Here is a 25,099-nt window from a genome sequence, read left to right on the forward strand (position 1 = left end):
CCATAAGGCTACATTGTATACATGGGCTGTGAGATTGAGACACAGGCATTAGAGCCTTGTTTGGGTTTCCACCAGCGTGGAATTACCAGAAATAGAGAGGGCACAGCCTAACATATGAAACAGGAAAAGACCGCCGTGTAATCCCTTTATTTCAACAAAGTAACTGTATTCTGAATACCACCTTTTTAAACGGTAACTGTAATGGAATACAGTTACTCATATTTTGTATTTTAAATACGTAACGCCGGTACATGTATTCCGTTACTCCCCAACACTGTCCACAACACAAGGTTAGTCATTAAAATACTCCATGGTTTGGATTGATTGCTACGAAAATGTCGTGATCTTAAACTTAAAGTTCACACTAAAATCTGAGAGGGTGCTTTTCTGAAGGTTTCTAAAAACTTTGCTTAAAAACATGCTGCACATAAATGGCACAAAAGGCTGGAAACTGATCAGTTTTAGGGTTCAGAACTCTAATTTAAAGAAAAGAGACACAAAGCATTACAAGTAAAAAAAAAAGATGACGGCCTCAATCAACACAGTAGAAAACTGGAAACAGAAATAGGGTTGATATGTCGTCACTTGCTTTTGTTTTTACCTTAAATGGGACCACAATTTACAAACTCAAAACCATTCCGTATTGAATAGGACTTAAAGAATGCTTCAGCACTAGCTTCACCTTTCAGATTTGGAAGCGACATACGTCCTTCTTTTATATACAGTCTATGACCTTACACAATATTTTCCCACTTGCAGGCAGGAATCATTTGGTTTATCTTCATTTCCATGTTCAACTTTCAAAATTTGTTTGAATTAAGTATACCGAAATAAATAAACTTTCTTTACAACACTGATAATAAATATTAAGTTTTATTACTAGTAATGTAAGCAAGTATTTCACATTATACATAATTTTGAACAAAAGAAAACGAAACTATCACAAATTACCAATACCTGATTGACTGATTTATTTATATTTCAAGTCCTAAAGTTGAGCTTTACACCTTTACACAGAAATGGAAAGATACCTACAGAGCTTTCGATTTCCGCCTGCCCATAGACAAATATATATATCCTTTTTTCAAAATTATTGTTCGATGTAGGTATTTTTGTTTCTGTTTCGTAGTGCTCTACGAATAACAGGAAAAAACAGCCTGTATTTCTGACTCATCTGAATGTTTTTGTTCTATTTAATGACTTAAAGGAGAACATGGCAGAATTGGAAAATCAATATTCAGTAGACGAGGGCTTGCCAGTGGTATGAAATGATTTACCCGTTAAAATAATTTATATCCGAAGCGTTCGCATGAACAAAAAAAATACTGAATGAACTGCCTTATGGCCTAATTTGCAAAAACAGAACCAAAACGTAACCAAATCGCTAGCATTTGTTAAGGAAACGCAGGAAGGTTAGGAAACCGGTGCGCATCCTCTTTCTGTAATTGGCCAAAACGCCTCCAGAAGTGATCATAAACCAATATGAGTCTGACTGCGCTGCAGCAAGCGGTGCAGCTCAGTCCGCTGCCTCTCGGCGCCTAAACGCACATCCACGGTGCTGCCGACACTAATAATGATGATTTATATGTGGAAATTTTCCAGGGTCACTCCAACAGGCGTTGCCTGATACGAATGTGAAGTGCACACCGAATTTATTGCTTCAGCAGCTGCTGTGAGATGTTCGGCATTTGCAATGGCAAGAGGTCTGTTTCCATGGGGGTTCTTCAGAAAGCCTCTGTACATCCAGGTAAGCAAATCCATCTTCACTCTGGTGTGAAGTCCATTTAAAAATCTGTCGATGTATGTTTGCATGCGCTCGGATGTTACAGCGAGCCTAAATGAGCGACGGTGCGTTTGATTACTGTTATTTTTTTTTATTTTTTTTTTTAATTTAACCTTCAGATATCTCACATGGATTTCGAGGTAATTTGCAGAATACTGTGTAGGCTTCTTACAGTGAGTCATAAAGTCACTTGATGCTCGACGGCTCGACAGGACTCAACCATCCTCCTGATCCCCGTTACTGTAGCAACCACTTCCATGATGCATTTAGCTGGTTGTCATCCATTCAAAAGAGGCTTTTTATGCTGCAAAAGTTTAAGATCTCCTTTGATTATGTAAGCCATTCAGATATGTCACATAGATCTAGTGTGACATATCTGAAAGAGTCGCCAGATATTAATGGCTGTTCTACCTTCACTCAGCTGGATTATGCACTGCAAACGTTTCATGTTTTGATGTAAGTTAATATAAAGTTCTAGATTTCTGTTTGATATGATACTGCTCCTCATTTGAGAATCTTTGAAAGAATATTGTGTAATAATTTTCTGTGAGTGAAATTAGGTGAAGTCCACAGAGGAATTGTTCATAAGTAAAATTAAACTGGGGAAGTCCCTCAAGGACAGGTGGAGGTCTCAGGAAACGAAATGCACAGACGAGCAGAAAGTCAACTTCAGCATGTTTTCCACTTGGCTAAAGAGGGTTAAATGCTTCACTTCTCTGTCAAACTATTGTTATTGCATTTTGTTTCGTTTGCGTTACCTAATTTAACAAATTTCCTTATCTAATCTGCACCGTTTTCTTCACTGTTTTATCTCGGCAGCTGCTCTTGTTTGCTTCCTGTCCATACTCATGCATGTTAGAAACAAAACTGTCAAATGCAGTGAAAAAAAGAAGAGACAGCCAGTCTCAAGGCACAGCCACCAGTATCGCTCAGTTTTCTAGGCCACCCTAGCCTTCCAGTGACGACTTAAGAAGTGTCATTCAGTCATCCTTTGAGAGAAGCTATTTCCACTGAAATAGTGAAATACTGATCAGCCCAGGGAGCGGGAAATGTTGGTCTTGTTCAGATGCAAATAAAATGTGCATCAGATATTATGTCTTTATTTCACATTCAAGTGGTGCTTCAAAGACAGAGTTTTAGGAAAAATTGCTAAAACATCATGTATCAAGTGATAATCTAAAACTTGACACGCTCCTAATACTAACATCATGACCTTTCAAATTTCCATTTCCTTTTTTATCTTATTGGTTTTGGGTGGTGGTGGGGAGGGGTGGTGGGGGGAATATAAATAGTATTTTTTGCAACAGCCCTAAACACTGCACTAAAATGACTCAAATTTCATGAGTAGTTCAATTGTATATATGTTTTAACTGAAATCAGAAAAAAATTAATGTTGTCTCCAAATGGAGCTGCACATGAAGCATTTCGTCACAGGTAATATTATGACCACCTGCCTAATATTGTGTTGGGCCCCTTTTGCTGCCAAAACAGCCCTGACCTATCAAGACATGGACTCCACTAAACCCCTGAAGGTGAGCTGTAGTATCGGGCACCAAGATGTTAGCAACAGATCCTTTAAGTGGTGATGTGGGGCCTCCATGGATTGGACTTGTTTGTCCAGCACATCCAACAGATGCGTGATTGGAGGCTTCCTAGCAGAACATTGCCCAAACTGTTGTACTGCCTCTTCTGGCTTGCCTTATTCCCATAGTACACCCTGGTCCCAGGTGTTTCCCAGGCAAACAAGCCACATGCACTCAGCCATCCACATGGTTTAAAAGAAATGTGTCATCACCTTCTTTCACTGCTCTGTGGTCCACCTTTGATGCTCTGGTGTCTGTGGCTGACTGGTCTGTGGCTATGCAGCCCCATGCACAACAAAGTGTGATGGACTGTGAATTCTGACAGCTTTCTATCAGAACCAGCGTAAGCTTTTTTCTCAGTTTGAGTTACAGAAGCTCATCTTGGCTGTATTACAGCGCATTATGTATATTATTTAAATACTGCAAAGATATCAGTAAAAGAGAAAAGATGCTTAAGATTTGTTGTTTTAGAACAATGGGAAGTGAATGGCAGAGTTTGCAAGTTATTATTGCATGCATCGCTGCAAAGGAAATGGCCATGATGTCAAAGAGCTAGATGTCTAACTTCAGAACAGAGAGAACAACTGGTGATAAAGTTCACATGTGTTAACGTTGCTGTATTACTCAGGAGGATATTACAGGGGGAGGGGTTGTCTGCTGTCTGTACAGTGATGAGTCAGATCTTCATAATGTCTGTTCCAACAATGTGGCCTCCTTTCTCTCTTCAGAGACTTCGAAGAGAGAAGAAGCGGAGAAGCGTGGCTGGGCTGTTTCTGATGCATCTTTCTATCAGTCCTTTAGCTGCATCTCTCTTTATGTTGGCCTGCTTTTCTATTTGTCAGTGATATTAAGCCACCTCTCTGCAAATGAATCCTCCTGGCCTCTCCATCTTTTGTTTCTCTGTTCTCATGTCTTTCTCATCCCTCCACAAGAGCCCATTAAACAGCAACCTCTGAGGGATAGCTTTATAATCATACATAATGGATGAATGGTGTGCACGCTGCAAAAACCAAGTGTCAGAACAGTGATGTGGTGCTCGTGATCAGCTTAAATCTCCTCTCTGCTTCAACAGATCAACAGCAGGTGATCCTTTGTAATAGTACAGCACGTCCTCGATTTTTTCAATGTTATTTCACGAAACCTTCAGGGCTAAATACAGAGCCGTGGGTTGGTTTAGAGGAGAGTTCAACCAGATGAAGACAGACTGTTTCTTTCCACCCACCTCAGCATATGGCCACAGTTCCCAGTCAGTCTCTAATTAATAGCTGTCACAGCAGCCACAATCAATATGGGCTCATTAGCCATGTTTGTGTAACTCTCTCAACTCACAAAGGGTCAATACATGATGCAGCAGATAGAAAAGCATAGGCCAGACTTGAAACGAAAGCCACAAACTATCGATTAGAAAAAGGCCAACCATACATTTGTTTTCCCCATAGAGCACCATTTCCATAATGTTTTTGCTGTTGATGTATTTCAACTGCAATACAATAGATGGGAGGTACACACAGCACTTACTTGTGCGGTTACTGCTGTTAAATTTGCTGTGGATCTGCACGGTCAGATTTGTAAGTACATCAATCAATAGACAAAGCAACAACAATGATATTTTAATAGCAAGACTTAAATAGATTTCCTGTTTTTTTGCAGGGCGCTTGCACAGTGATTGTGCATCATTTTTTTAAACATTATCAGTAAGACACATTGGAAAAGTGTAGAATTTGGAATAATATGCGTGAGGGCCAGCAGATCTCAGCGCCAGTCAGAATGAACGATTGTTTTAAAATGTCAAAAAAGGAATGAACCTGCACTCCCAGTGATATCAGTGTTATAGTTAAATGAGAATTCGGTGCAGAAGATTCATGCGTCAATATTTTCATGTTAACAATGGCTCAAATGGCTGTGCATTATAAAAGCAATCAGTTTTGATAATGAGTACACATCAAATTATCACCCAACTCAGTTGGTTCAGTATATACAGCTGTGAAAAACACAGTTTTAATGTCTTCCAGCTTGATAACTTTTCAAAAGGTGACAACTTTAATGTTCAGGTTTAGTCCCAATGCTCCCACCAGTGTTTTCCAGCCACAGCCTAAGAATTTTGCTCTTAGACTACAGGCGGAGTTGTGTTTCCTCCAGTCTCAAAAGGTAGGATGGAAGGCTTCTTTCCTATGAACCAGCTCCCAGTTTAAATTCAGGAGACAGACAGTCACTACTTTTAAGATTAGACTTCAAACGTTTCTTTTTGATAAAGCTTAATGTCAGGGCTGAATCGGGTATCTTAATTTTCATTCTTCCTTTGTTTATATGTCACTACCAAATGTCATTAACTTTTGTCATTTCCAGTTTGTGATTTGTCCTTGTCTCTCTGTGCTCCTGTTTTTTCTCTACTCTTTCTCCTCACAGTTCAACCAATAGCAGTAGATGATTGGCTGGTTCTACTGGAGGTCTCTTCCTGTTAAAAGGGGTTTTCTCCTTCCCACTGCTGCCAAGTGTTGCTCATAGGGTGTCACCTTATCATTAAGGTTCTTTCTCTAATAATTAAGGGTCTTTACCTTATGGTATAAATGAAGCTGTTGTTGTAAATTGTCACTACATAAATAAAATGTAAGAGAAAATGGAGTTTTACTAATAGCATCATGAATCTTTAAGTGTCTGTCTGTCTATCTGTTCTTCGTCTGTTTCAACAATCTAAGCCGGTGTTTATTCCAATTAAAACACTAAACCTAAGCCTTAAATCTCAAATAATCCTGTGGAGATGTGGAAAAAGTGGCATGCAGCCCAAGGTGCTAACCTTTACAAAATGTCACTCTGATGGTGTAAAACTCAAATTGGGGCCGACAAAATGTTTTATCAAATTTTATTTATTCTGTCTCTATGGTTTATTGTTACAAATACTCAGCCATTCTATAACGCTGAGCGATGTTTGGTTGCGAAAGCGACAGCCCACAATCTGCCCGTTTTGCACAGCTACGTTTTTAACAGTCACGATCATTGTCACACTCACACATCCACACTCAGTTGATGCAGCCTTACAGCTGTCCTCTTTTCAGAACAGTAACTTTATGAACAAAAAGTTTAGAGGACGTTTTTAAACTGTAGCTGCAAAAACATGAACAAGCACTGCACCAGGGTTTGATTTTCTTTCCAAAATAGGTTTCATTGCTACATAAATTATCTGTTTCTCTTCTTCCTCACTCTTCGCTGGGAGTGAATAACTGATAACTGACATGCTTCAGTGGTTTTAAATCTTACTTCCTTTACTGTTGTTCTGCATCATTGACCAACAGGACACAAGCCTTTCTAAACACCATAGAGACAGAATAAATAAAATTTCATAAGAACATTTTGTATGTGATGTCATCCCCCCCCAATTCCCTACCCCCTATCCCCATTGTGAAAAGATCACCGAGAAGCCAAATTATATCAGCACTGATCTCAGATGCAAGGTAAAAACTTCAGTTCAATTTCCTGTGAACTATCGCTTCAGATACTGACTTTGTGTGTGTTGCTTTTTCAGTGCCCTTAGTTAAAAAAAAAAAGTAAAATAAAAACAATGTACTCGAACTTCACAGTCCCAAATGGTAGAGAGCCACTGTCAGATGTCACAACAGCAGTCATCTCATGGTGCTTTATACTGTAAGGTAGAGACCCTACAGCAATGCAGAGAAAACCCCGAGTGGGAACGAAAAACTCCCTTTTCACAGGAAGAAACCTCTGACACAACCAGGCTCAGGGAGGGGCTGCCATCTGCCACGACCGGTTGGGGGTGATGGGAGAGAGACAGGACCAAAAAAACACACCGTGGAACAAAGCCAGAGATGAATAATAACTAATAATTAAATGCAAAGAGGTGTGCAAATACACAGGGAGTGAAAAAGGTAGAGTGAACAATAAACTAAGGGAGAACAACCTTAACTATAAGCTTTATCAAAAAGGAAGGTTTTAAGCCTGATCTTAAAAGCAGAGCGCATGTCTGCAAATGCAAACTGGAAGCTGGTTCCACAGAAAAGGAGACTAAAAGCTGAAGGCTTCTTCTCCTATTCTACTTTTAAATATCCCAACCACAAGTAAGTCAGCAGTCTGAGTGCCAAGTGCTCTATTGGGGTGATAAGGTATTATGGGGTCTTTAACTTTACAACAAAATAATGGTTCAATAGTGTGTTTTTGGCATGATACACAGCCAACAAGTGGCTCAAAATTAATCTAATTTTGCTTTTAAATGTTAATTTATTCCCTCCTCCTTTTATCCTAATAACACCAGGACTGAGTACCGTGAGATCTGAGGTCACTGCGTGGCAAAAAATTAGATTAGACAGTGACATATGGAGGCTGTCTGAAAGCAGAATTTCTGCATTATCTATGGCGTTGAAAGCAGAAAATGGTTGACAAAACCATTTGGAAAGAGATACGAATGACAAATACTGCGTAATCTACTTTCCAGTACTGAAAAAATCAGATATTTGACTTTTATTACATTGTCTTACAACTGTTATTAAACTATCATTGATGGGAGAAAAGAAGAAGATGGATTGTAGAGTGCTACAGAGAGGAAAAAGATGAGGGGGACAGAGATAGAGTGACTTATGCCAATAAATAAATTGGATCTGAAAGGGGCAGAGGTGGGAAGCAGGGGGTGTCCATCACTGTCAAGCACTAAGTGCAAGAACCATTAATAGAGAAGGAAGTGGGACTGCTAAAAAGTCTGTTTTTGTTCACTAATGTTCTCCAGTTGGAAAAATGCCATTATAGATCTAAGTGGAGTGTATATTTTATCGGGCAGGGAATTAGAAAGAAAATCAAAAGACACAGTAATGAGTCTGGAGTCACTCTAAATGTTTCACACAGCAGGCCGCAAACACCATTTACTGTTAATTACTGAGCACCTATTTAGAAGCAATTGCTTTAATGATGTACTCAGTGATACAACTCAGTTTAGAGCGTATTTGCATTCCTTTTACAGGCTTGTTCCCTTACTAATAGACCAAATGACTACTGAAAACATAAATTAAAAGGTCTCTTTATTCACTTACATCAGACCATTACAACTGTAAACACAATTTTTTATACTCATTTTCCAAATTGATTGTGCTTTCCATAATTATTTTCTTCAAAAAGTGAAACAGTAATGTTAATGATGGTACTGAGGTGCACTCTACGGCTCGTAAGTGACCTGCTTGAGCCATTTATTCAGCCATAAATAAAAGCCATAGATAATGCTGTATTAAAGCAGTGCTGAGTTTGAATTTAGCATTTTCTCAGCAGCTGTGTAGCAACAAATTCATTCATCTTTTAGCCCTTAAACTTGTGTTAATTACTATAATGACTTTGAGTCTGAATATTGTAAAAGGGAGACATCCATTAGTGGTACTGTGGTAGTACAGTTCTGTGAAAAAGTATTTGAATACTTCCTGATTTCTCTGTTTTTGGCATATTTGTAAATGTTTCATATCCTTGGACAGATTTTACTTGGATTATTCTTAAAAAAGTAATAATAACTTTCATTGACCACATTTTTTAGAAAGCTGAGTTAAATGTCACTAACCATACCCACACCTGTTGAATCAAAAAATACTTTAAATAGAACATGTCTAGCAAAGTTAAATGGGCTAAAACATCTGAAAAAGCAACACATATGCCACGGTCAGCAGAGGTTTCAGGTGAAAGCATTGTGAGACCCTGCCTCACCCTGTCACGTGACTTACTGAGATCAACTGACACAAGTGACAGATGTGAGTGGGCCTTGGGACTTTTGGGTCTCACAATGGTTGCACCCAAAACCTCTGCTGATAATGACCGACAGCCTTTTTCACACTTTGACTCATGTGATGAGGCACATGTTTTTGTTTTTTTTGTTTGTTTGTTTGTTTTTTTCGCCTGTCCCGTTTGGTTCTTTTGCCATCAGAATTATTGTCTAAAGGCCAAGAAAGATGCCCAACGGATTTACTTTACCAAATGGACCATCCCAGCCTTGCCGTATTGGTCCATTTGATTGACCTTTGTTTTTATTGTTTATTTTATTTTCACTTGCTACACACGGGACAGACATAACTGGGGGAAAGAAAAGGGAGAAAGAAAGAGAGGTAGGGAAAGAAAAACAGCGGGGAAGAGGAACGGTGATAAAGGGCAAAAAACAAAAACAAACAAAACAAACAGACAAACAATACATATATCAATGACCTGGATCACCTGTTGAGAAAGAAGAAAGAGAAAACCATCAAAAAAAGAGAGCAATATAATTAGCAACATCATCGCGATAATCTATGTGAATATAACAGTAAATACTAAATATTGAATATTATTGTGCAGCACGTAAGATTGACAGCACACAGTGTGCTTTGAGGTAGGAGCCAAAAAAGGTGTAGTTTGTGTGTGTGAGCACCCGTGTGTACACCTGTGAGCATGAGCGCACTTGTATTCAAAAGGTTCCTTCATGTAACGATCTGATAGAGGGTGTGGGGAGCCATAGCCCCATCCTCCAGGGCATGAAGCAGGTATGGAGGAGATCCAGACTCCAGACATCCAGAGACCCTCAGAGCACAAGAGACCAAGGAAGACCAACGGAGGGGCAACCGTGCCACTGTCCCGGAAAGAGCTGAGGAGAGCCCCAGATGAGGGGTCACTCAGCAGCCGCGGAGCAGAAGCCAGAGGGGGCTGCAGTGACGTGCCCGTGAGCTCCGCCGGCAGCCAGCTGTGCCAGAGTGGACCGAGCCCCAGACCCAGAGGCCAAGGGCACCCCACCCCCCGAAGGGGCCCGAGCGAGCCCCAGGCTCCAGGCCCTGACAAGCAGCCACCAGGAGTGAGCCGGTGGGTACCTGAACGCCCATCCCTGGACATCAAGAATCACCAATGCACCGATGTCTGAGGGCGTCTGCCACCGGCAGGGGAGTGGTGGGGGGAGATAGGCCTCCATACCATGGAGGGCCTGAGATGTCCCTAGAGAGGTGGCGTCTGATACCCGACCTGACATATAGACACAGACAAACAGGCTCACACAGATACGAACATCCATTCCCACCCTCATGCTCTCATATGCAATTACTCAGCACTCACCAACGTGGAGACAGACATAAATAGACACTGTACACACAATCACACTCCCCAAGCGTACTCTATACCCCAGGTCTAGGTACCCTTGCCCCTAGAGGGTGAAACTGCACCCAGACCCAGGTAGTGTTACCCTTTTCCCTGGGGTGGAGAGAAGCAGACAGCCCGACTCGGCAGCAGCAGGGAGGCCCCACATTCCAGACCCCAATCGGATGGCCAACTCCCAGCCCCCCCGCCCCAACAGGCAACAGAGAACGGGAATGTGTGAAGACTCCAAACCTCCCTCCTCCCGCTCATATGTAGTGTTGATGCATGTGTGTTCTAAGGTGCATTTAAAACCCAGGAGGGCATGGAGCTACCTGCCAGAGAGCAGCAGGTAAGCGCATAGCCCCTCCCAATAGCCCTCAATGTATACGTGTATTTAAAATTGAGAGGTGGGCAACAGCACCAGAGGTGAGGTTGTACACCCTGACGGTCTTCTGGATGCCGTGTAGCGTGCCCACCCCCAAGGTCCTATATGTATGTGTTATGAGAGTGTGAGTAATGTGAATGTCTAAGTTGTGGGATAAAACTGAGGCACAGGCAGCCAGAAGGGGACAGAGGGGGGGGGGGGGATGCCTCCCCTGCACCCTGGTGACACACCTTCACCCCAAGGCCCTGCATGTGTGGGTAATTGTGGTGGAGGAGGAAGAGGGAGGCAGCTAGACATGGGGAGGGAAGGAAGGGAGGGGCAAGTGGCCCTTCCCTGGGGCCAGCTCCCCCGCTGACCCCAGTAGGCACCCCCATACTCTGGAACCCACCAAGGCAAGGGGGCCCAGGCCAATCTGGAACGGGGCAAAGTTCAGCAGCGCCGCCCGGCCCCACAGAGCCCGGGGGAAGCCCACCTGACCCCACCACAGAGAAAACTGCAGCCACCCCATCATCCACTCATCTCCCAGACTACACAAGACAATAGACACCCAGGTTGAGTTCTTCCTCCACTTCTCCTATATCTCTCCCCCACCTGCAGTTTGAGTTCCTGGAGAGAGGAGACCTTCTGCAAAGATGTAACAGCCTCCCCACCAGTCGAAGAGCCCCTCAGGTGGCTTGATGCACCGGCGGCACCCTGCGCCAGGGCTGAGCCCCATATACCCACCCACCCACAACCCCGGCGACACACCAACCAGGACCCAAGCCCCCAAGGCCCAGCCAGAGCCCCAGCCCGGAGACAGAGCACCCCCAGAACCCCATGCCCGCCCCGGATCCACCCAGGGGCAGCCAGGCTACCAGGTCAGTAACCCACGTCCGTCAGCACAGACCCTCCCCTAGCCCCGCTGCACGCAGCCATGAGGAAACCATCACCTAAGAGCCAACAGAGCCCTTAACAGGCCATGACCGCAACCCCGGGTTGAGCCCTCCAAGGAAGACGCTCATGGGGAATTCCCCGATGCCCCAAGCCTGTCCCTACCCCCACACCAATCACAACAGGAAAGGTGGGACCAAACTATGACCCCCCACCCCCACTAGGTGATGGAGCTGATCAAAGGAGCCCAGAGCAATTGATCTGATGTGGTGGCAGAGGCTGTATCAAGACTAATGTAATCTATTAGATAATTTCTATATTGGTTAGAATTAAGATTATTTTTATTTTTCCAGTTCGTGAGGACTGTTTTCTTGGCAATGCATAGTGCAGTGAAAACCATATGGGCTATATTCTTTTCTGTAGTGACATAATCTAAGCTGCCCAACAAGCACACTAAAGGGGAAGTTGGAATGTTACATTTCAGACACTTTGATAAGTCTTCACATATCTCGCGCCAAAACTTCTGAACTGGTGGACAGAACCAAAGAGCGTGGATGTAATTGTCCGGTGTATTGGCTTGACGGTGTGAGCAGTTGTTGGAAGACGTAAAGCCCATCTTGAACATCCGATGACCTGTATAGTGCACTCTATGTAGTATTTTGTATTGAATTAATTGAAGACTGGGATTTCTAATTAAATGAATGGTTTTTATGCATATCTGAGACCAGAAGTTTTGGTCTAAGTTAACTGATAAATCCGCTTCTCATTTTGAAATAGGAAGTGATATTGATTCATCTGTTTTAGAAAGCATTCTGTGTATTTTGGAAAGTAATTTGGGGGTTTTAAGAGTAAGAAATTGTACCACACTTGATGGTGTTTGTAGTTCAACTTGACTGGGTTTAAATTTCTTTTTTACTATGGATTTAATTTGTTGATATTCTAAAAATCTTTTCTTGTTGATCCCATATTGTGTAACTAGTCTGTCAAATGGAATAAATTCTGTTCCTTCTAATATATGTTCTAAGTATTTGATTCCTTTACAACTCCAATCTGGAAAGTTGATCATATTATTGTTTTGTAATATGTGAGGGTTGTTCCAGATAGGTGTACGTTTGCATAGGATTAATGAAGACTCCATCAATTTTATAAACTACCACCATGCTGTCAGAGTAGAGCTGATGTTGACGCTTTTAAAGCATTCATGTCGTTTGATGTTTGAGCTGATAAATGATAGGTCTGAAATCTCTAGATTATTGCAAAGTGCTTGTTCTACATCTAGCCAAGGTTCATCTAAGAAGGTATATTTTAGCCATCCTGAGATAAATTGAAGCTTGTTGGCTAAAAAGTAGTGTTGAAAGTTAGGTAGATCTAATCCTCCTTTATCCTTGTTCTTTTGTAGTGTTTTTAAGCTTATACGTGGGGGTTTATCCTTCGAAAAGAATTTAGACATATACAAATCTAGAGATCTGAACCAATCTTGTGGTGGTTTAGTTGGGATCATTGAGAATAAATAATTTATTTTTGGTAAGACCATCATTTTTATAGCGGCAACCCTTCCCATGAGTGATATGGGTAGACATTTCCATCTAGCCAGATCGCCTTCTACTTTCTTTAAAAGTGGGATATGGTTTAATTTAGTTAAATCTGCAAGCTTGGGAGAAACATTAATACCTAAATCTTTTATATTTCCAGATTGCAGTGGTGTAGAAGAAGAATTATGGAAGGAGCAATTAATCGGAAGGACTGTAGATTTTGACCAGTTAATTGAGTAATCTGATATTCTTGCAAAAGAGTTTATCAATGCAATTACCCCAGAGAGATTGGTTTGTGAGTTTTGGAAAAAAGGTAACACATCATCCGCATAAAGACTGATTTTATGTTCCACGTTCTTGCATTTTATGCCCTTAATTACTGTATTCTGTCTAATTGCTGCTGCTGAGGCACATGATCAATAGTAGTCAATGACCCTCTTAGGCAACTTCAAATCAGGGACTATCCACCATTTGGGCTTAAACTGAAGGCGCTTCTCGGATGAGGGGTGAAACGTCTTAAAGAAACTTAAAGAATTCTATTCGCTTGTCTTTCCAAGCTCCTTAGAGATGCGTTCAAATACCTGGGATCAACCATCCAAAGCAATGCACAATGCACAAGAGAGGTGAATAAGAGAGTGCAGGCATGGTGGAATGGGTGGAGAGACGAGTGTCAAGGGTGACTTGTGACAGAAAGATAGTGCAAGAGTGAAAGGGAAGGCTTCCAGGATGGAAGTGGGACCTGCTATGATGTATGGTTTGGAGATGTTGGCACTGATAGGAGGTGGCAGAGTTGAAGATGCTAAGATTTCATACACGATTAGAATTGAGTACATCAGAGAGACAGCTTAAGTTAAGCAGTTTGGAGAGGCAAGGTAAAATAGTTTGTACGTGTGCAGAGGAGGGATAAGTGGCTGTTGAATATGGACTTGCTAGGTATGAGAAAAAAAAGAGGAAGACCTCAGAGGAGGTGAGATGGAGGCAGAGGCAGTAACATGCATGTGCTTGGACTGTAGGGGTCACTGTGGTGCCCCTAAAGGGAGAAGCCAAAATAAAGAAGTAAAAGAAGAGTAACATTACCGCTGGTAGCAATTTTATTTATTAGCTAAAAACAAACAAACTCTTTTTTCTTCACTTTTTTTTTCTGAGGATGAAAGCACTAACACCATTAACTTGTTATTTAATATAATAATAATAATCATACAGCTTCAAATAACCGAATGGCAGTACAACAAAACAAACCATCACTGTGTACAGGATGCCAGCAAGGAAACATTTTAACAGAAAAAAGCTAAATCACTAAATTGACAAAAACATAATGGAATCAGACGAAGCTTTCCAATATTAGTATGTCTTAGAAAGAGATTTTAAAGAGGCCGCTGACTCTGCTGCCCTCATTTCTTCAGGCAGCCTGTTACTCAGTTTTGGATTTCTGCCTCAATGCCATCACTAGTTTGCAGCTTTTCCTCTGGAACAAATAAAAGCCCTCTGCCTGAGAGTCTCAGGCTATATACAGATCATATGCAAGAAAGAGGACAGACATACAAGATGGTGAGAGGGCACGAAGAGCCTTATATGTCAACAGTCATTTGCTCTGTGTCAGCTGTCATCGAGCGAAAGGGGTACATCCTGTCACCAGTCCACCACACACACTCCCCCACACATGCCTACAGATAATTAAGAGTCACCAGTTAGTCTAACATCCATGTGTAGGAGGAAGCCAGAGCATTTAGAGCATTTAACATTAACTAAATAAGGTGGAATTCTAAGTGCTTTTTGTCAGCAAGTGGTGGAGAACAAAAACGGCGCTAAAACAAAGCAACAGAGCAGAATAAATGAATATTCTTAATGAATGCTAATCTTTCTTTTTCTATGTCTGCTGGGTATATAAACTGATAATCTCAATGAGGACATAACGTGCAATGAAAGTGTTTGGTTTAAAGATTGTTCTGCTGCCCTCAAGTGGTAAAAAGTAAAATAAATTATTGCCATCTTTTGTTTGTTTGTTTTTTGCCCCCCGCCCCCAACACCGTTAGCATACTGTTGTACAAGGCACAAAACTAACCATTGAGAACAATGTGCAGTTCAGTCAAGGACATTGGAATCAACTCCTGAGCCACTTCTCCAAATGAATGATGTCAGTGTTCATTTGAAAATGGTGTATACTGGCCTTAAATTTGTTTTGTTTTTTTTAGAAGATAAACCCATTAAAGTTAACCATGTCAGACACACTCATCCATTTTGTTACTCTCTTATCTAAATCAGAATTGCTGTGGGCCTGGAGCCTGTCCCCGCTGTGTTAGGTTGAGAAGTGGGGTACTCCCTGGACAGGTCACAAGTCTATTGAAGGGCTTGAATTAAGTTTTTAAAGAAGCAGTGTGAAAAACAACTCGGCAAACTTCAGCCTTTGCAAAAGACAAAACTGTGTTAAGAATCCTGAATGCTGATTTGCGTGAAAACACTGTTTCCCCAAAGTTTAACTTGTAGTTTTATTTCTTTTTGTTACAAGGCCTCCAATGTTTTATGCATATTTGTGTTCCTGCACAATGCAAGTGATGTCACTGTACCGTTGCTGCTGTTTTCAAGTTAGTGACTTTTGATCATAACAAGCGAGCTGGCTTTCACATATAAAATATGTGGAGCGATGCTTCAGTCAACATTAGCAGCAGGGTCCTGATTTTATCTTATAAATGTGCATTAGAAAAAGTGAAGAAAAATTACAAAGTAACACACAGTGTGTGCTCATCAAATGAAGGAAGAGCAATGAACTGGCCTCAAGTAACAAATATGACTCTTATTCTCTCATTAATCTCCATTATGTGTCAAATCTCCAGTATAACAGATCTGACAGTTTAATGCACTGCAATATCCAGATATCTGTATGTGTTGCATATACAGTACTGAAACATAATAGAGTGCAGATTGTTTTTTTTAAAGCCTGATATCACTGATGTGTATGAATTTAAAACAATGAACTCCCACAATACAGTTTTAAAGCTACAATTCACTCCAAAAGTAACGTAAATATTTGAAACATGTTGCCAACAGGCGAGGTTCTCGTACCTGCACATGAAGTACCTGTTCTTCTCATGGCTGGCAGTGTTCGTGGGGAGCTGGATAGTCTATGTGGAGTACTCATCCTACACAGAGCTGTGTCGTGGGCACGAGTGCAAAAACTCAATAGTGAGCATTTCATATTCCCATTATGTACCCGCCCAATCCCATCAGGTCCGACAAAATGTTTACAGTTCTGTGCCAATTTTTTTTTTATTTTTCAGTGTGACAAATACAAAAAAGGAGTCATTGATGGCTCAGCCTGCAGCAGCTTGTGTGAGAAACAGACTCTTTACCTGGGAAAGTGCCTCACTGCCAACCCCAACAGCCAGGTCAGTTTTTTTTTTTTTCTTAATGCAAACGTTACTCGACAGTCTTTTTATTAATTTGGCTGCATCTTTATTTCAGGTTTACTCGGGGAGCTGGGGAGACCTAGAGGGTGTTATTAAGTGCCAGATGGAGGAGGCTCCTCATTATGATTTGGGAGGTGAGCCCAGGAAAGAGACTTCTGCAGCCTTCAACAAACCAACCAAGGGAACCTCAGTGGAAAAGTTCAGAGAGATGATCACTGACCACCTAAAGGTTAGAAAGCCAAACACTAAATACTGTCAGATCCAATTTCAAAGCTTCAGTTTGGATTTAAACCTCATTTAAACTACATTTCTTTACAGGCCAAAGTGGGGGATCAGGCAAACCTCGCTGACCTGGCAACTCAAGTATTGTCCATTGCAGATGGCAATAAGGACAGCCATATCTCACTGCCAGAGGCTCGCTCCACATGGGCTTTGTTGCAGCTCAATGAATTCCTATTGGCTTTAGTCCTGCATGACAGAGAGCACACACCCAAGCTACTGGGCTTCTGTGGAGATCTATATGTCACGGAGAAAGTACCACACTCTCCCTTGTATGGGATTAGTCTACCCTGGATTATCGAAATGTGGATCCCTGCCGGTCTGCGGCGCAGCATGGACCAGTGGTTCACTCCATCCTGGCCACACAAGGCCAAGATCTCCATTGGACTGCTGGAGCTGGTCGAGGATATTTTCCACGGCACTTTTGGAAGCTTCCTCATGTGCGACGTGAGCGCCACCACTTTCGGTTACAACGACCGCCACGACTTGAAGGTGATGGATGCACGCCACATCGTGCCTGAAGCCATCTTCCAAGAAGTCATCAGGCAGCAGCGCTGCGACGTGGACGAGGACTGTCTGTATGGAGCCGACTGCCTAACTTCCTGTGACCTCACCAAGCATCGCTGCACAACAGAGGTCACCAGGCCAAACTTAGCCAAAGCCTGTGACACACTCAAGGACTACATTCTGAGGGGAGCGCCATCTGATATGAGCGAGGAGCTCGAGAAGCAGCTGTACGCTTGCATCGCACTGAAAGGTTCAGCAGAACAGATGGAAATTGAACACTCACTCATTCTAAACAACCTCAAGACTTTGCTGTGGAAGAAAATCTCTCACACGAAAGATTCCTAATAAGGATTGCACAACGGCACAATGACTGACGCTTGCCCTTTAAGTTTCTTAATAAAGCGGACAATCATTTTCACCGTGGAAACTAATAATCCTGTGGTATTCAATGTTTAACAGATGTATTTTAAGTTGGCACTATAGGTGTCAGCAATGTCACCAATATTAAATCATGTACACAAACGGACTCCGTTAGGATTAACTGCAGTAAACAGTGCAATTTTTTTGAAACCAGGATGAAGGTGAATAATAAATTTGATGTAAGATCCTGCATGTTCTTTTGGGTAGCTTGTGTACAATATGCTGACTGAGCCTATGGGTGTAATGAACAGTTTTTCAAGGCTTCCAGTGGATATCCAGTTCAACACTATTTTTGGCAAATCCCTGTTTTGCTCTTTTTGACCCACTTAGAGAGATTAACTACACTCTTTACGAAAACAAAAGCTATTTTTAATATTAAAATAGTTTCAAGAGCCACGCATTATGGCAAATGCCGTAGGAAAAAACCTCACAAGATGACCAATTCCTTTTCAATAGCTTTATTAGAACAAATTTCTGCATTTGGAACGGAGCAGACCAACGCCTTAATCTGCATCCTCCTGTTCCTGAGCCCGGAGGAAGCTGGCCTTCTTCTGGGCGACACGGTCTTTCCTCTGGGCCAGAGAGAGCTTGGCACGGTTCCACCTACGCAGAAACACACATACACACAATTAGAATTTAGTTTAAATTAATTGCGTCAGAGCCGCTGTGGCAAAACTCGTTCAAAAAGGCACTGGAGTCGTGGTATTCCCTATGAATTAGCCTAGATCTCAAACCGATATTTCCCTCCCAATTTTACTCTTTCTCAGAACTGAAATTTAAAGTAAAACCAAAGTATCACTTCTCACCTCTTCTTCTTGACTTCTTTGGGAGGCTTCTTTTCATGGACTGGGTTCTCACGAATGGCAGCATGAGCCTTTTTGTACATTTCCTCAATCTGAAAAATGGATAACGACTCAATCTTGTGTCCTAAAAAAATACCGATTTTGGATTTTACAATGTACACACACACAAAAATAGATGTGATTATTATCATTTAGCTGATTTTTCAGCCCTAAACTACTCTAAGAACCAAACTGTTCAAATAGTGGCAACTACATCAATGATGAAATGCTTCATTCATGCACTGCATCACTCATTCCCCACACCCGAATCCTGCTCTCTCATTTTACCAGCTGAAGCAGCTCCACTAAAATCGCTCAACACACAAAACTAATCTGGCAAATATGTTGTGCAAATGTTCTATGTTGAGACGTACAAAGGCACAAATTTGCTGTGACTGATCTAAGATTTGTAAGTCAACAGCTTGGCCTCAGGAAGTGACATGAGATCTCTTTAGAACTGAATCTCAAACCATTATCACACATTTTGAAAAACGTCAATACACCTGTCACTGGGATTAGAATGTTCTAGTTAATTACTTTGTGGACGGCAAAGGGCTATTGCTTAGTAAAGCCCATGTTTAACCTAGATTAACTACAGTTACAGTGCACAAGGTTCAATTAAACAAACAAACAAAAAAACCAATATACTCCAACACTAAATAAAACTAAAGAGCCCCCTGCCACCTGAAATTTGAATAAATCTATGAATCCACACAAAACTCAAACATCACAATAAAAACGCCAGCTCCCTGCCATTTCTGTACGATGCAGAACAGACCAAAGGTAATTTTATAAAGTGAACTTGCTGAATCAGGGGTGACTCCATTCTTGATGAAGCGAGAGAACTGTTTCTTGTAAGCATCCTCATCCTCCTCCATCAGATAGCTCATGTACTCAGACACGTTGATGCCCATGATGTGCTTGCGGTGGACCTCAGCGTTGAACTCTTTGCTCTCTGTATCATACCCAGGGAAGCGCTTGGTGCTGCAGACAAAAAAGAGAAGGCACTGTTGATATACATTGCAGATTCCATACACTTGGTCTTCTCTGTGTCTATTTAAATTATTCTTTGAATACAAAAATGGTTTAGTTAAGCAAGTTGTCAGATTTTCACTTCGGTTTCCAATAAGTTCATTTAGCCAAGACCAAAACTGCCTACCTTACTCCACTCTCCAGTGATTGGGTATTGTTTTTAAAGATTTGGACATTCTAGTTTTCTCAGTTCTCACTGGACCCAGCTCTCACTGAGAATGCGGTTTCAGTCTCTTTGGCTTTTTGCAGAGGAGCATCTAATCTCTCCCTGCCACACACAGCTAACACTTCTAGTAAATGAGGTAAACAAACTGCCCCTAGGTGCATTACTGCCATCTTCAGGGAGCATAGGTGCATTACAAGATATCAAGTGCAGACTAAGAAGTAAAAGAAATTATTTTAAGAATTAATTGCATAAACCATTTTATTTCTAATAAAAAAAAATGCTCTTTTTAAAATAGTGGCCTCCCCAGAACAAACTAAATTTTTTTTTTTTCAAGCAAATGACAGCGGGTAAGATGAACTAGTGAAATAAATCTACTTAACAACATGCTTTTAAAAGAAAAGAAAGGCATCGAAATCAAAATACAACCTGAAGTTATTTTTGCCTACAATGTTTGAACCCAACACATTTACTCACATTTGTGCAATGCAGTGTAAAGTATTCTAAATGTCATTAGACTGGTTGTATAAAAAGAATCAACGATCTCAAAAGGCTATCTATTTATATATTTTTTTTAAACTAATGGACAATTTTACATACAAAACCTACAATGTTCACAAGTGAAATATGCCGTGCCGTCCACAGTCAACCTTTGCCGTTACTTTTGCAAGTCTGGACTCACTGCTACTGTTAGGCTAGCTACCAGCAATCATCTGAAACTCCTTTTTCCGCCCCAACATTGATCATCACCGATGAATAGCAGCGAAATTAAAGGACTCTGATATGAGATGATTCTTTTTGATCCACCCAGTATGACTAGAGACTTAAAGACATACCACTAATTGCTGCTCTCTTGTCTCACAGGCTTCACATATTGCAAAACTCTGTTTCAATTACAAAAATAATAAATAAAATTCCACACAGAACAGCTGCAGGATCAAGCATTATCCACCTGCAATTAGGCATACTGTTTGTGTAGCTTGAGAGTTCAGAGACACTGATGGTAGTGAGTAATACAGTCAACCGAAAGCGGAGGATATCAGCCGCCTCGTTTTACACTTAATCTTCAGATCCATCAATTACTTCCACATGTTTGCGTTTGTAAGACGAGTAACAGTAGGATAACATTTAGTAGTTTAACGTTTGTAGCTTGTATATGAAAAAATAAATAAAAATCCTGATGCTTATTTTATTATTGCTTTCCTGCTCGGTCTAACGCAATAACTGTGCAGTGATTAACTCCGTAAAATGGCGGATCCTTAACTGTGCCAACAGAATAATAAACAGGCTAGGGGGAACCTGATCGTTTTATCTTTTACTTTTCATGCTGAGGAAAAGATAACTGTCCCACGTGTTCACCGCAGCACTTAAAGCGGAAATACAAAGTCAAGTTTCTTTTCTTTGTTTTTTGTTTTAAGTAACACAAGTTTGGACGTTTCTGACAGCACTGGGACGAACGCTTTGCTGTTCTTTTTATAAGTCCATCTTCTACAAAGACTCGTCTGACACGATGCACTGGCTGTCTCATTCAAAATTCGCAACACTGACAGGCTAATGGGTAATTTGAAAGAAAAAGGGGCCAGGTGGTGGGTGTATTACGAGATGCACACATTTGCAAAGCAATGTTCTCTCTGACAACAGACTATTACATGTAATCATTCCCACACCTAATAGCACTACTTACTCTTTGCTGAAGAGAGGTAAGTAACACATTCTCCCACTCAAAACACCTGTGGTTCTGATTGAGGTGCTGTGATTGAAACCAACCACTTTCACCGAGCTGCTTCTGCAGTCTTCAAATAATTCAAAGCACTGTCACACGATACGATTCAATTTACAAACAACTGCTTTTCTACCCCCAGCCAAACCAACTGAGGTACTTCAGTAATAACTTTATGACACGGTAGTAACAGCCTTCAATTTAAAGGCGCTTCAGTAAAAATTTGGTGGAAAACTCAAAGAAAACAAGCTCAACATAAAAGGTTTTTTTCTCAGCAGGCGAGGTGCAGGCAACACTAATAACGGTAACGATAAATATTTTCTGTTAAGTTTCCTCAGTTAGCACACGCAATAACAAGACCGAAACTCTAACAGTTGCACGTAAACCAACTTCTAATTGCTGAGACTTGGCCAAATGCTTTCCATGAAGGTCTGTGGTTCAAACTCAACACGAGATCGTAGCACCAAGATGTTTGAACGTTTAATTTTCTGCATGCATCTATGGCATTTACAGAGGTTTTAGACTTTAACTAGACCTAATGATTTACTCCTTAGGACATCCATACAAAACATTACAGTACGTAAGACCGTGGCTTAAGCAACTTCTCAAAAGTATAAATATTTTAAGAACTAAACTGCTGGAGCATTTTTTGCAACACGAGCTAGAAAAACATGTTTGCTGCCCAGCACCAAAATGTGATATGCCAAGCAGCACACCTCACACCTGGGTATGTTTTGTTTTTTTTGTGTATGTAGAAGTTACCTGTGTGGAATGGACAGGCCTCCATCCACAGCCCCCTTCAGGGCACCGAACACCTTGTTGCCTGTGGTGGTTCTAGCAAGCCCAGCATCCAGGTAGCAGGTGAAAGCGCCTGGCTGACCATCAATGCTCTCCACGTTGAACTCGTCACCTGTCACCTCAACCTGGCCTTCGTACACCTTATCCAGGCCAAACTTGTTCAGGAGCTGTGCACAGAAAATGTCATTTAAGAGATTTAACAGTTGGATATTTCTGGATCAGCAGTCAAGAAGCTTTATTCTGGTTTCCAAGAGTTTATCTATACAAATCTGCGCCGATTTCAGCAAATCTTTAGGAGGCTGACATCTGCTTAAACATTCTCTAAAATTTCAGGTCAATTTAAATCTCCTGGAACAGGTTTAATACATACTCTGCGGGCCAGCAGCAGACCAGTGCAGTAGGCTGCGGCGTAGTTTGTCAAGCCCACAGTGACTCCATACTTTGGCAGCTCGTGTGAGTAGGCAGCACACACGATCATATCACCCTCAATCTTGGCATAGGCGATCTGCAACACAAGCGCAAGGAAATGAATTCACAGGAGGAGAAAAAACTTGGTGTATTTATACTCTGGACTTTAAAGCAGCTCAGAATGATGCTGCTGCACATCACAATGATTTAATGGCAACTAATTTTAAACGTTTTATAGATTTAGCTAGATTTGGTTATTAGACTATTGCAGCTAACAAAAGAGAAACCGACTTGGTAATAAAATAAACCTGATCTCTAGAGATGAAAGTAAGTGAATTTCGGGGTGTGTGCTTTTTTTTTTTTTTTTTTCTTGTGACATTTAATTTTGATCTGCTTGAGCAAGCCAGACTTACTGCTGTCATAGTTATACCAGCACCAACTTGAATTAGCTTAAGTCTGCAATGCTCTGTTCATCAAAAACTACTGTGCTGTACTTGTGAAGTACGCATATGCACAGCTTTTTACCCTTGAATTAAGATGGGCATGAAGGATATGAGCTGTCTGAAAGCTTGTTAAAATGATCTGCAAGCTGGCTACTACCAAGCAAACATGGCTGAAACAGTAGAACCATTTTCCCAATCAAAACTTCCTGCATTATGAAGGCAAGGATGTTAAGGTTCTTAACAGCAACCCAGCTGTTTCTGACAAATTAAGCAATTCTAATCATTGATGCAATGAAGAAACGAAATTGATGTGTCATTCTGTAAAAATACATTTGACTGACACAACATTTTTAACGTATTTAACCTATCTGGAGTGCTGAATGGACAAACTTTGGACAAACAGAGACATTTCAGGGATTTTGAGTCATTCTGCGCTCCAAATGGGTTAATAGCGTTAAAAATTTTAATCGCGTTAATCGTGATGACGGATTAATCCGCGTTAACACATCAACTTTGACAGCCCGGCAAATTATTAAAGTCAACGTCACAAACACCTACTACCATTAAGATGTTATTAAAAATATAAACATCACTTCTCTGCCCCCGATATCAGCATTATAAATGATTAACAAGTGGTTTGGTGGATCTGTCAGCTGATTTGGGTAAAAAGTGGATCTCAGAGTGAGGTACAGAGGAACACCAACAGCATATACTTTGAGATTCTTACTCTCCTCTTCATTGGAACATTTTGCTCAAACAGATAAAATTATAAAAATTCTTGAATCCAAATTTTATCTGGCTAGAAAGCCTAACTATTATACATGACAACTTTAATTCTCGGACCCTTTTTCAGCCAAATGTTGTAGTGTCTGACAGATATCTTGACCTCCTGCAGTTATAATTGTGCACATGCAACAAACGCTTACCTGGCAGATGATGTCCCTGTTGGAGAAGCGGACGATCATCCGGTACTTGGGTGTGTTGTACTTATTCTTGTCTTGAACGACCAGGCGCTTGCGAGCAAAGAAGTCAGTCTTGCCCTCTGTCAGACACAGAAATCATCAGTTACTAACAGAATGATAGCCACAATATGCCAAACATGAGATGACTGGGAGCGTCACGGGTATGGGTTACCTCTCCTCCTCCTGAATTTGACCTGGTACCTCTTAAAGTAGGCCTTGTTCTTCACCACTTTAACAAAACCCTGAAAAACAGAAGTACCAACTTAACAGCAAGTTCAAAAACTAAGACACATCTCAACTCCTCAGTGAGACACTTGGAGATTGGTTTATAATGCTGCTAGGAGCTGGACTGTCACTGTCAGACAGAAAAATTACAGTCTGTTAACATCAGCTAGCCGACCCAATGAAAATCAACGGGAGGAGTTAGCATAACTGCTAAGTAGGGCAGTGGCTGAGCTAAAGGACCAAACGTAGTTATAAAAACAGAAATTAAGAGGACGTGATCTTAAGGACCTACTGGTCACACATCAATGTAAACAATTAAACATTTTACAGACAACAGGAAGCGGTAACTTTGTGAAGGCAGCAGGTAGGCCACGTTTAAGCAGACCAGGGTAGGCATTGGCAAGACTGAATCTATCTTCATCTGAACACCAGCAATGTGTTTTCAAACATCTGACACCACACAGCACAAGATGTACGTCTAATGTATACATATAGGCACATATGTGGACAGATTACAAACCATTTTGCAGTCTTTTTGTCTCCTTATGAAGGAGCCCGGAGCCAAAGACTGGGGCTTGACTCCGCTGCACTGGAAAAAGGAAGATCATCGTGCGCACGCTCAGTAAGTACCGCGTCACAGGATGAGCCATGCCGCTTTGAAGCCTTGGA

The 25,099-nt window shown here is 41.3% G+C and overlaps 2 protein-coding genes across 3 annotated transcripts; one reads left to right on the plus strand and one right to left on the minus strand.

The window, feature by feature from the left end:
• The first annotated feature begins 1,267 nt into the window (after positions 1 to 1,267).
• Positions 1,268 to 18,419, plus strand: dipk1ab (divergent protein kinase domain 1Ab). 2 transcript variants are annotated; one of them, XM_019351991.2, is made up of 6 exons: positions 1,268 to 1,747; positions 4,299 to 4,449; positions 16,273 to 16,407; positions 16,503 to 16,610; positions 16,687 to 16,860; positions 16,950 to 18,419. In XM_019351991.2, the coding sequence occupies exons 2-6, from the start codon at positions 4,351 to 4,353 to the stop codon at positions 17,760 to 17,762; spliced, it is 1,329 nt and encodes a 442-aa protein (XP_019207536.1). In that variant the 5' UTR covers positions 1,268 to 1,747; positions 4,299 to 4,350; the 3' UTR covers positions 17,763 to 18,419. The 2 variants fall into 2 exon arrangements, with proteins under 2 accessions (XP_019207536.1, XP_025758854.1); XM_025903069.1 differs by lacking the exon at positions 4,299 to 4,449 and having other exon boundaries at positions 1,272 to 1,747.
• On the minus strand, positions 18,280 to 25,099 carry rpl5b (ribosomal protein L5b). Its single transcript, XM_005451147.3, has 8 exons — positions 24,951 to 25,099; positions 24,378 to 24,447; positions 24,170 to 24,285; positions 22,763 to 22,897; positions 22,357 to 22,559; positions 19,486 to 19,663; positions 18,644 to 18,732; positions 18,280 to 18,440 (listed from the first exon to the last, which is right to left on the minus strand). Exons 1-8 carry the CDS (start codon positions 24,951 to 24,953, stop codon positions 18,341 to 18,343), a joined length of 894 nt encoding a protein of 297 aa, XP_005451204.1. The 5' UTR covers positions 24,954 to 25,099; the 3' UTR covers positions 18,280 to 18,340.

Source organism: Oreochromis niloticus, linkage group LG23 (assembly GCF_001858045.2).
Source record: "Oreochromis niloticus isolate F11D_XX linkage group LG23, O_niloticus_UMD_NMBU, whole genome shotgun sequence".
Classification (NCBI taxonomy): Eukaryota; Metazoa; Chordata; class Actinopteri; order Cichliformes; family Cichlidae; genus Oreochromis; species Oreochromis niloticus.

What these genes read in the sequence shown, in the direction of transcription:
- dipk1ab (XM_019351991.2), top strand. Translation starts at nt 4,351, where the DNA reads ATGAATGGTGTGCACGCTGCAAAAACCAAGTGTCAGAACAGTGATGTG. An exon ending in CTTCAACAGATCAACAGCAG is followed by an intron (nt 4,450 to 16,272) that starts GTGATCCTTTGT and finishes TGTTGCCAACAG; the next exon opens with GCGAGGTTCTCGTACCTGCA. An exon ending in CTGCCAACCCCAACAGCCAG is followed by an intron (nt 16,611 to 16,686) that starts GTCAGTTTTTTT and finishes TCTTTATTTCAG; the next exon opens with GTTTACTCGGGGAGCTGGGG.
- rpl5b (XM_005451147.3), bottom strand. An exon ending in ATGGAGTCACCCCTGATTCA is followed by an intron (nt 18,733 to 19,485) that starts GCAAGTTCACTT and finishes TCCATTTTTCAG; the next exon opens with ATTGAGGAAATGTACAAAAA. An exon ending in AAAGAAGTCAAGAAGAAGAG is followed by an intron (nt 18,441 to 18,643) that starts GTGAGAAGTGAT and finishes GTTTCTGCGTAG; the next exon opens with GTGGAACCGTGCCAAGCTCT.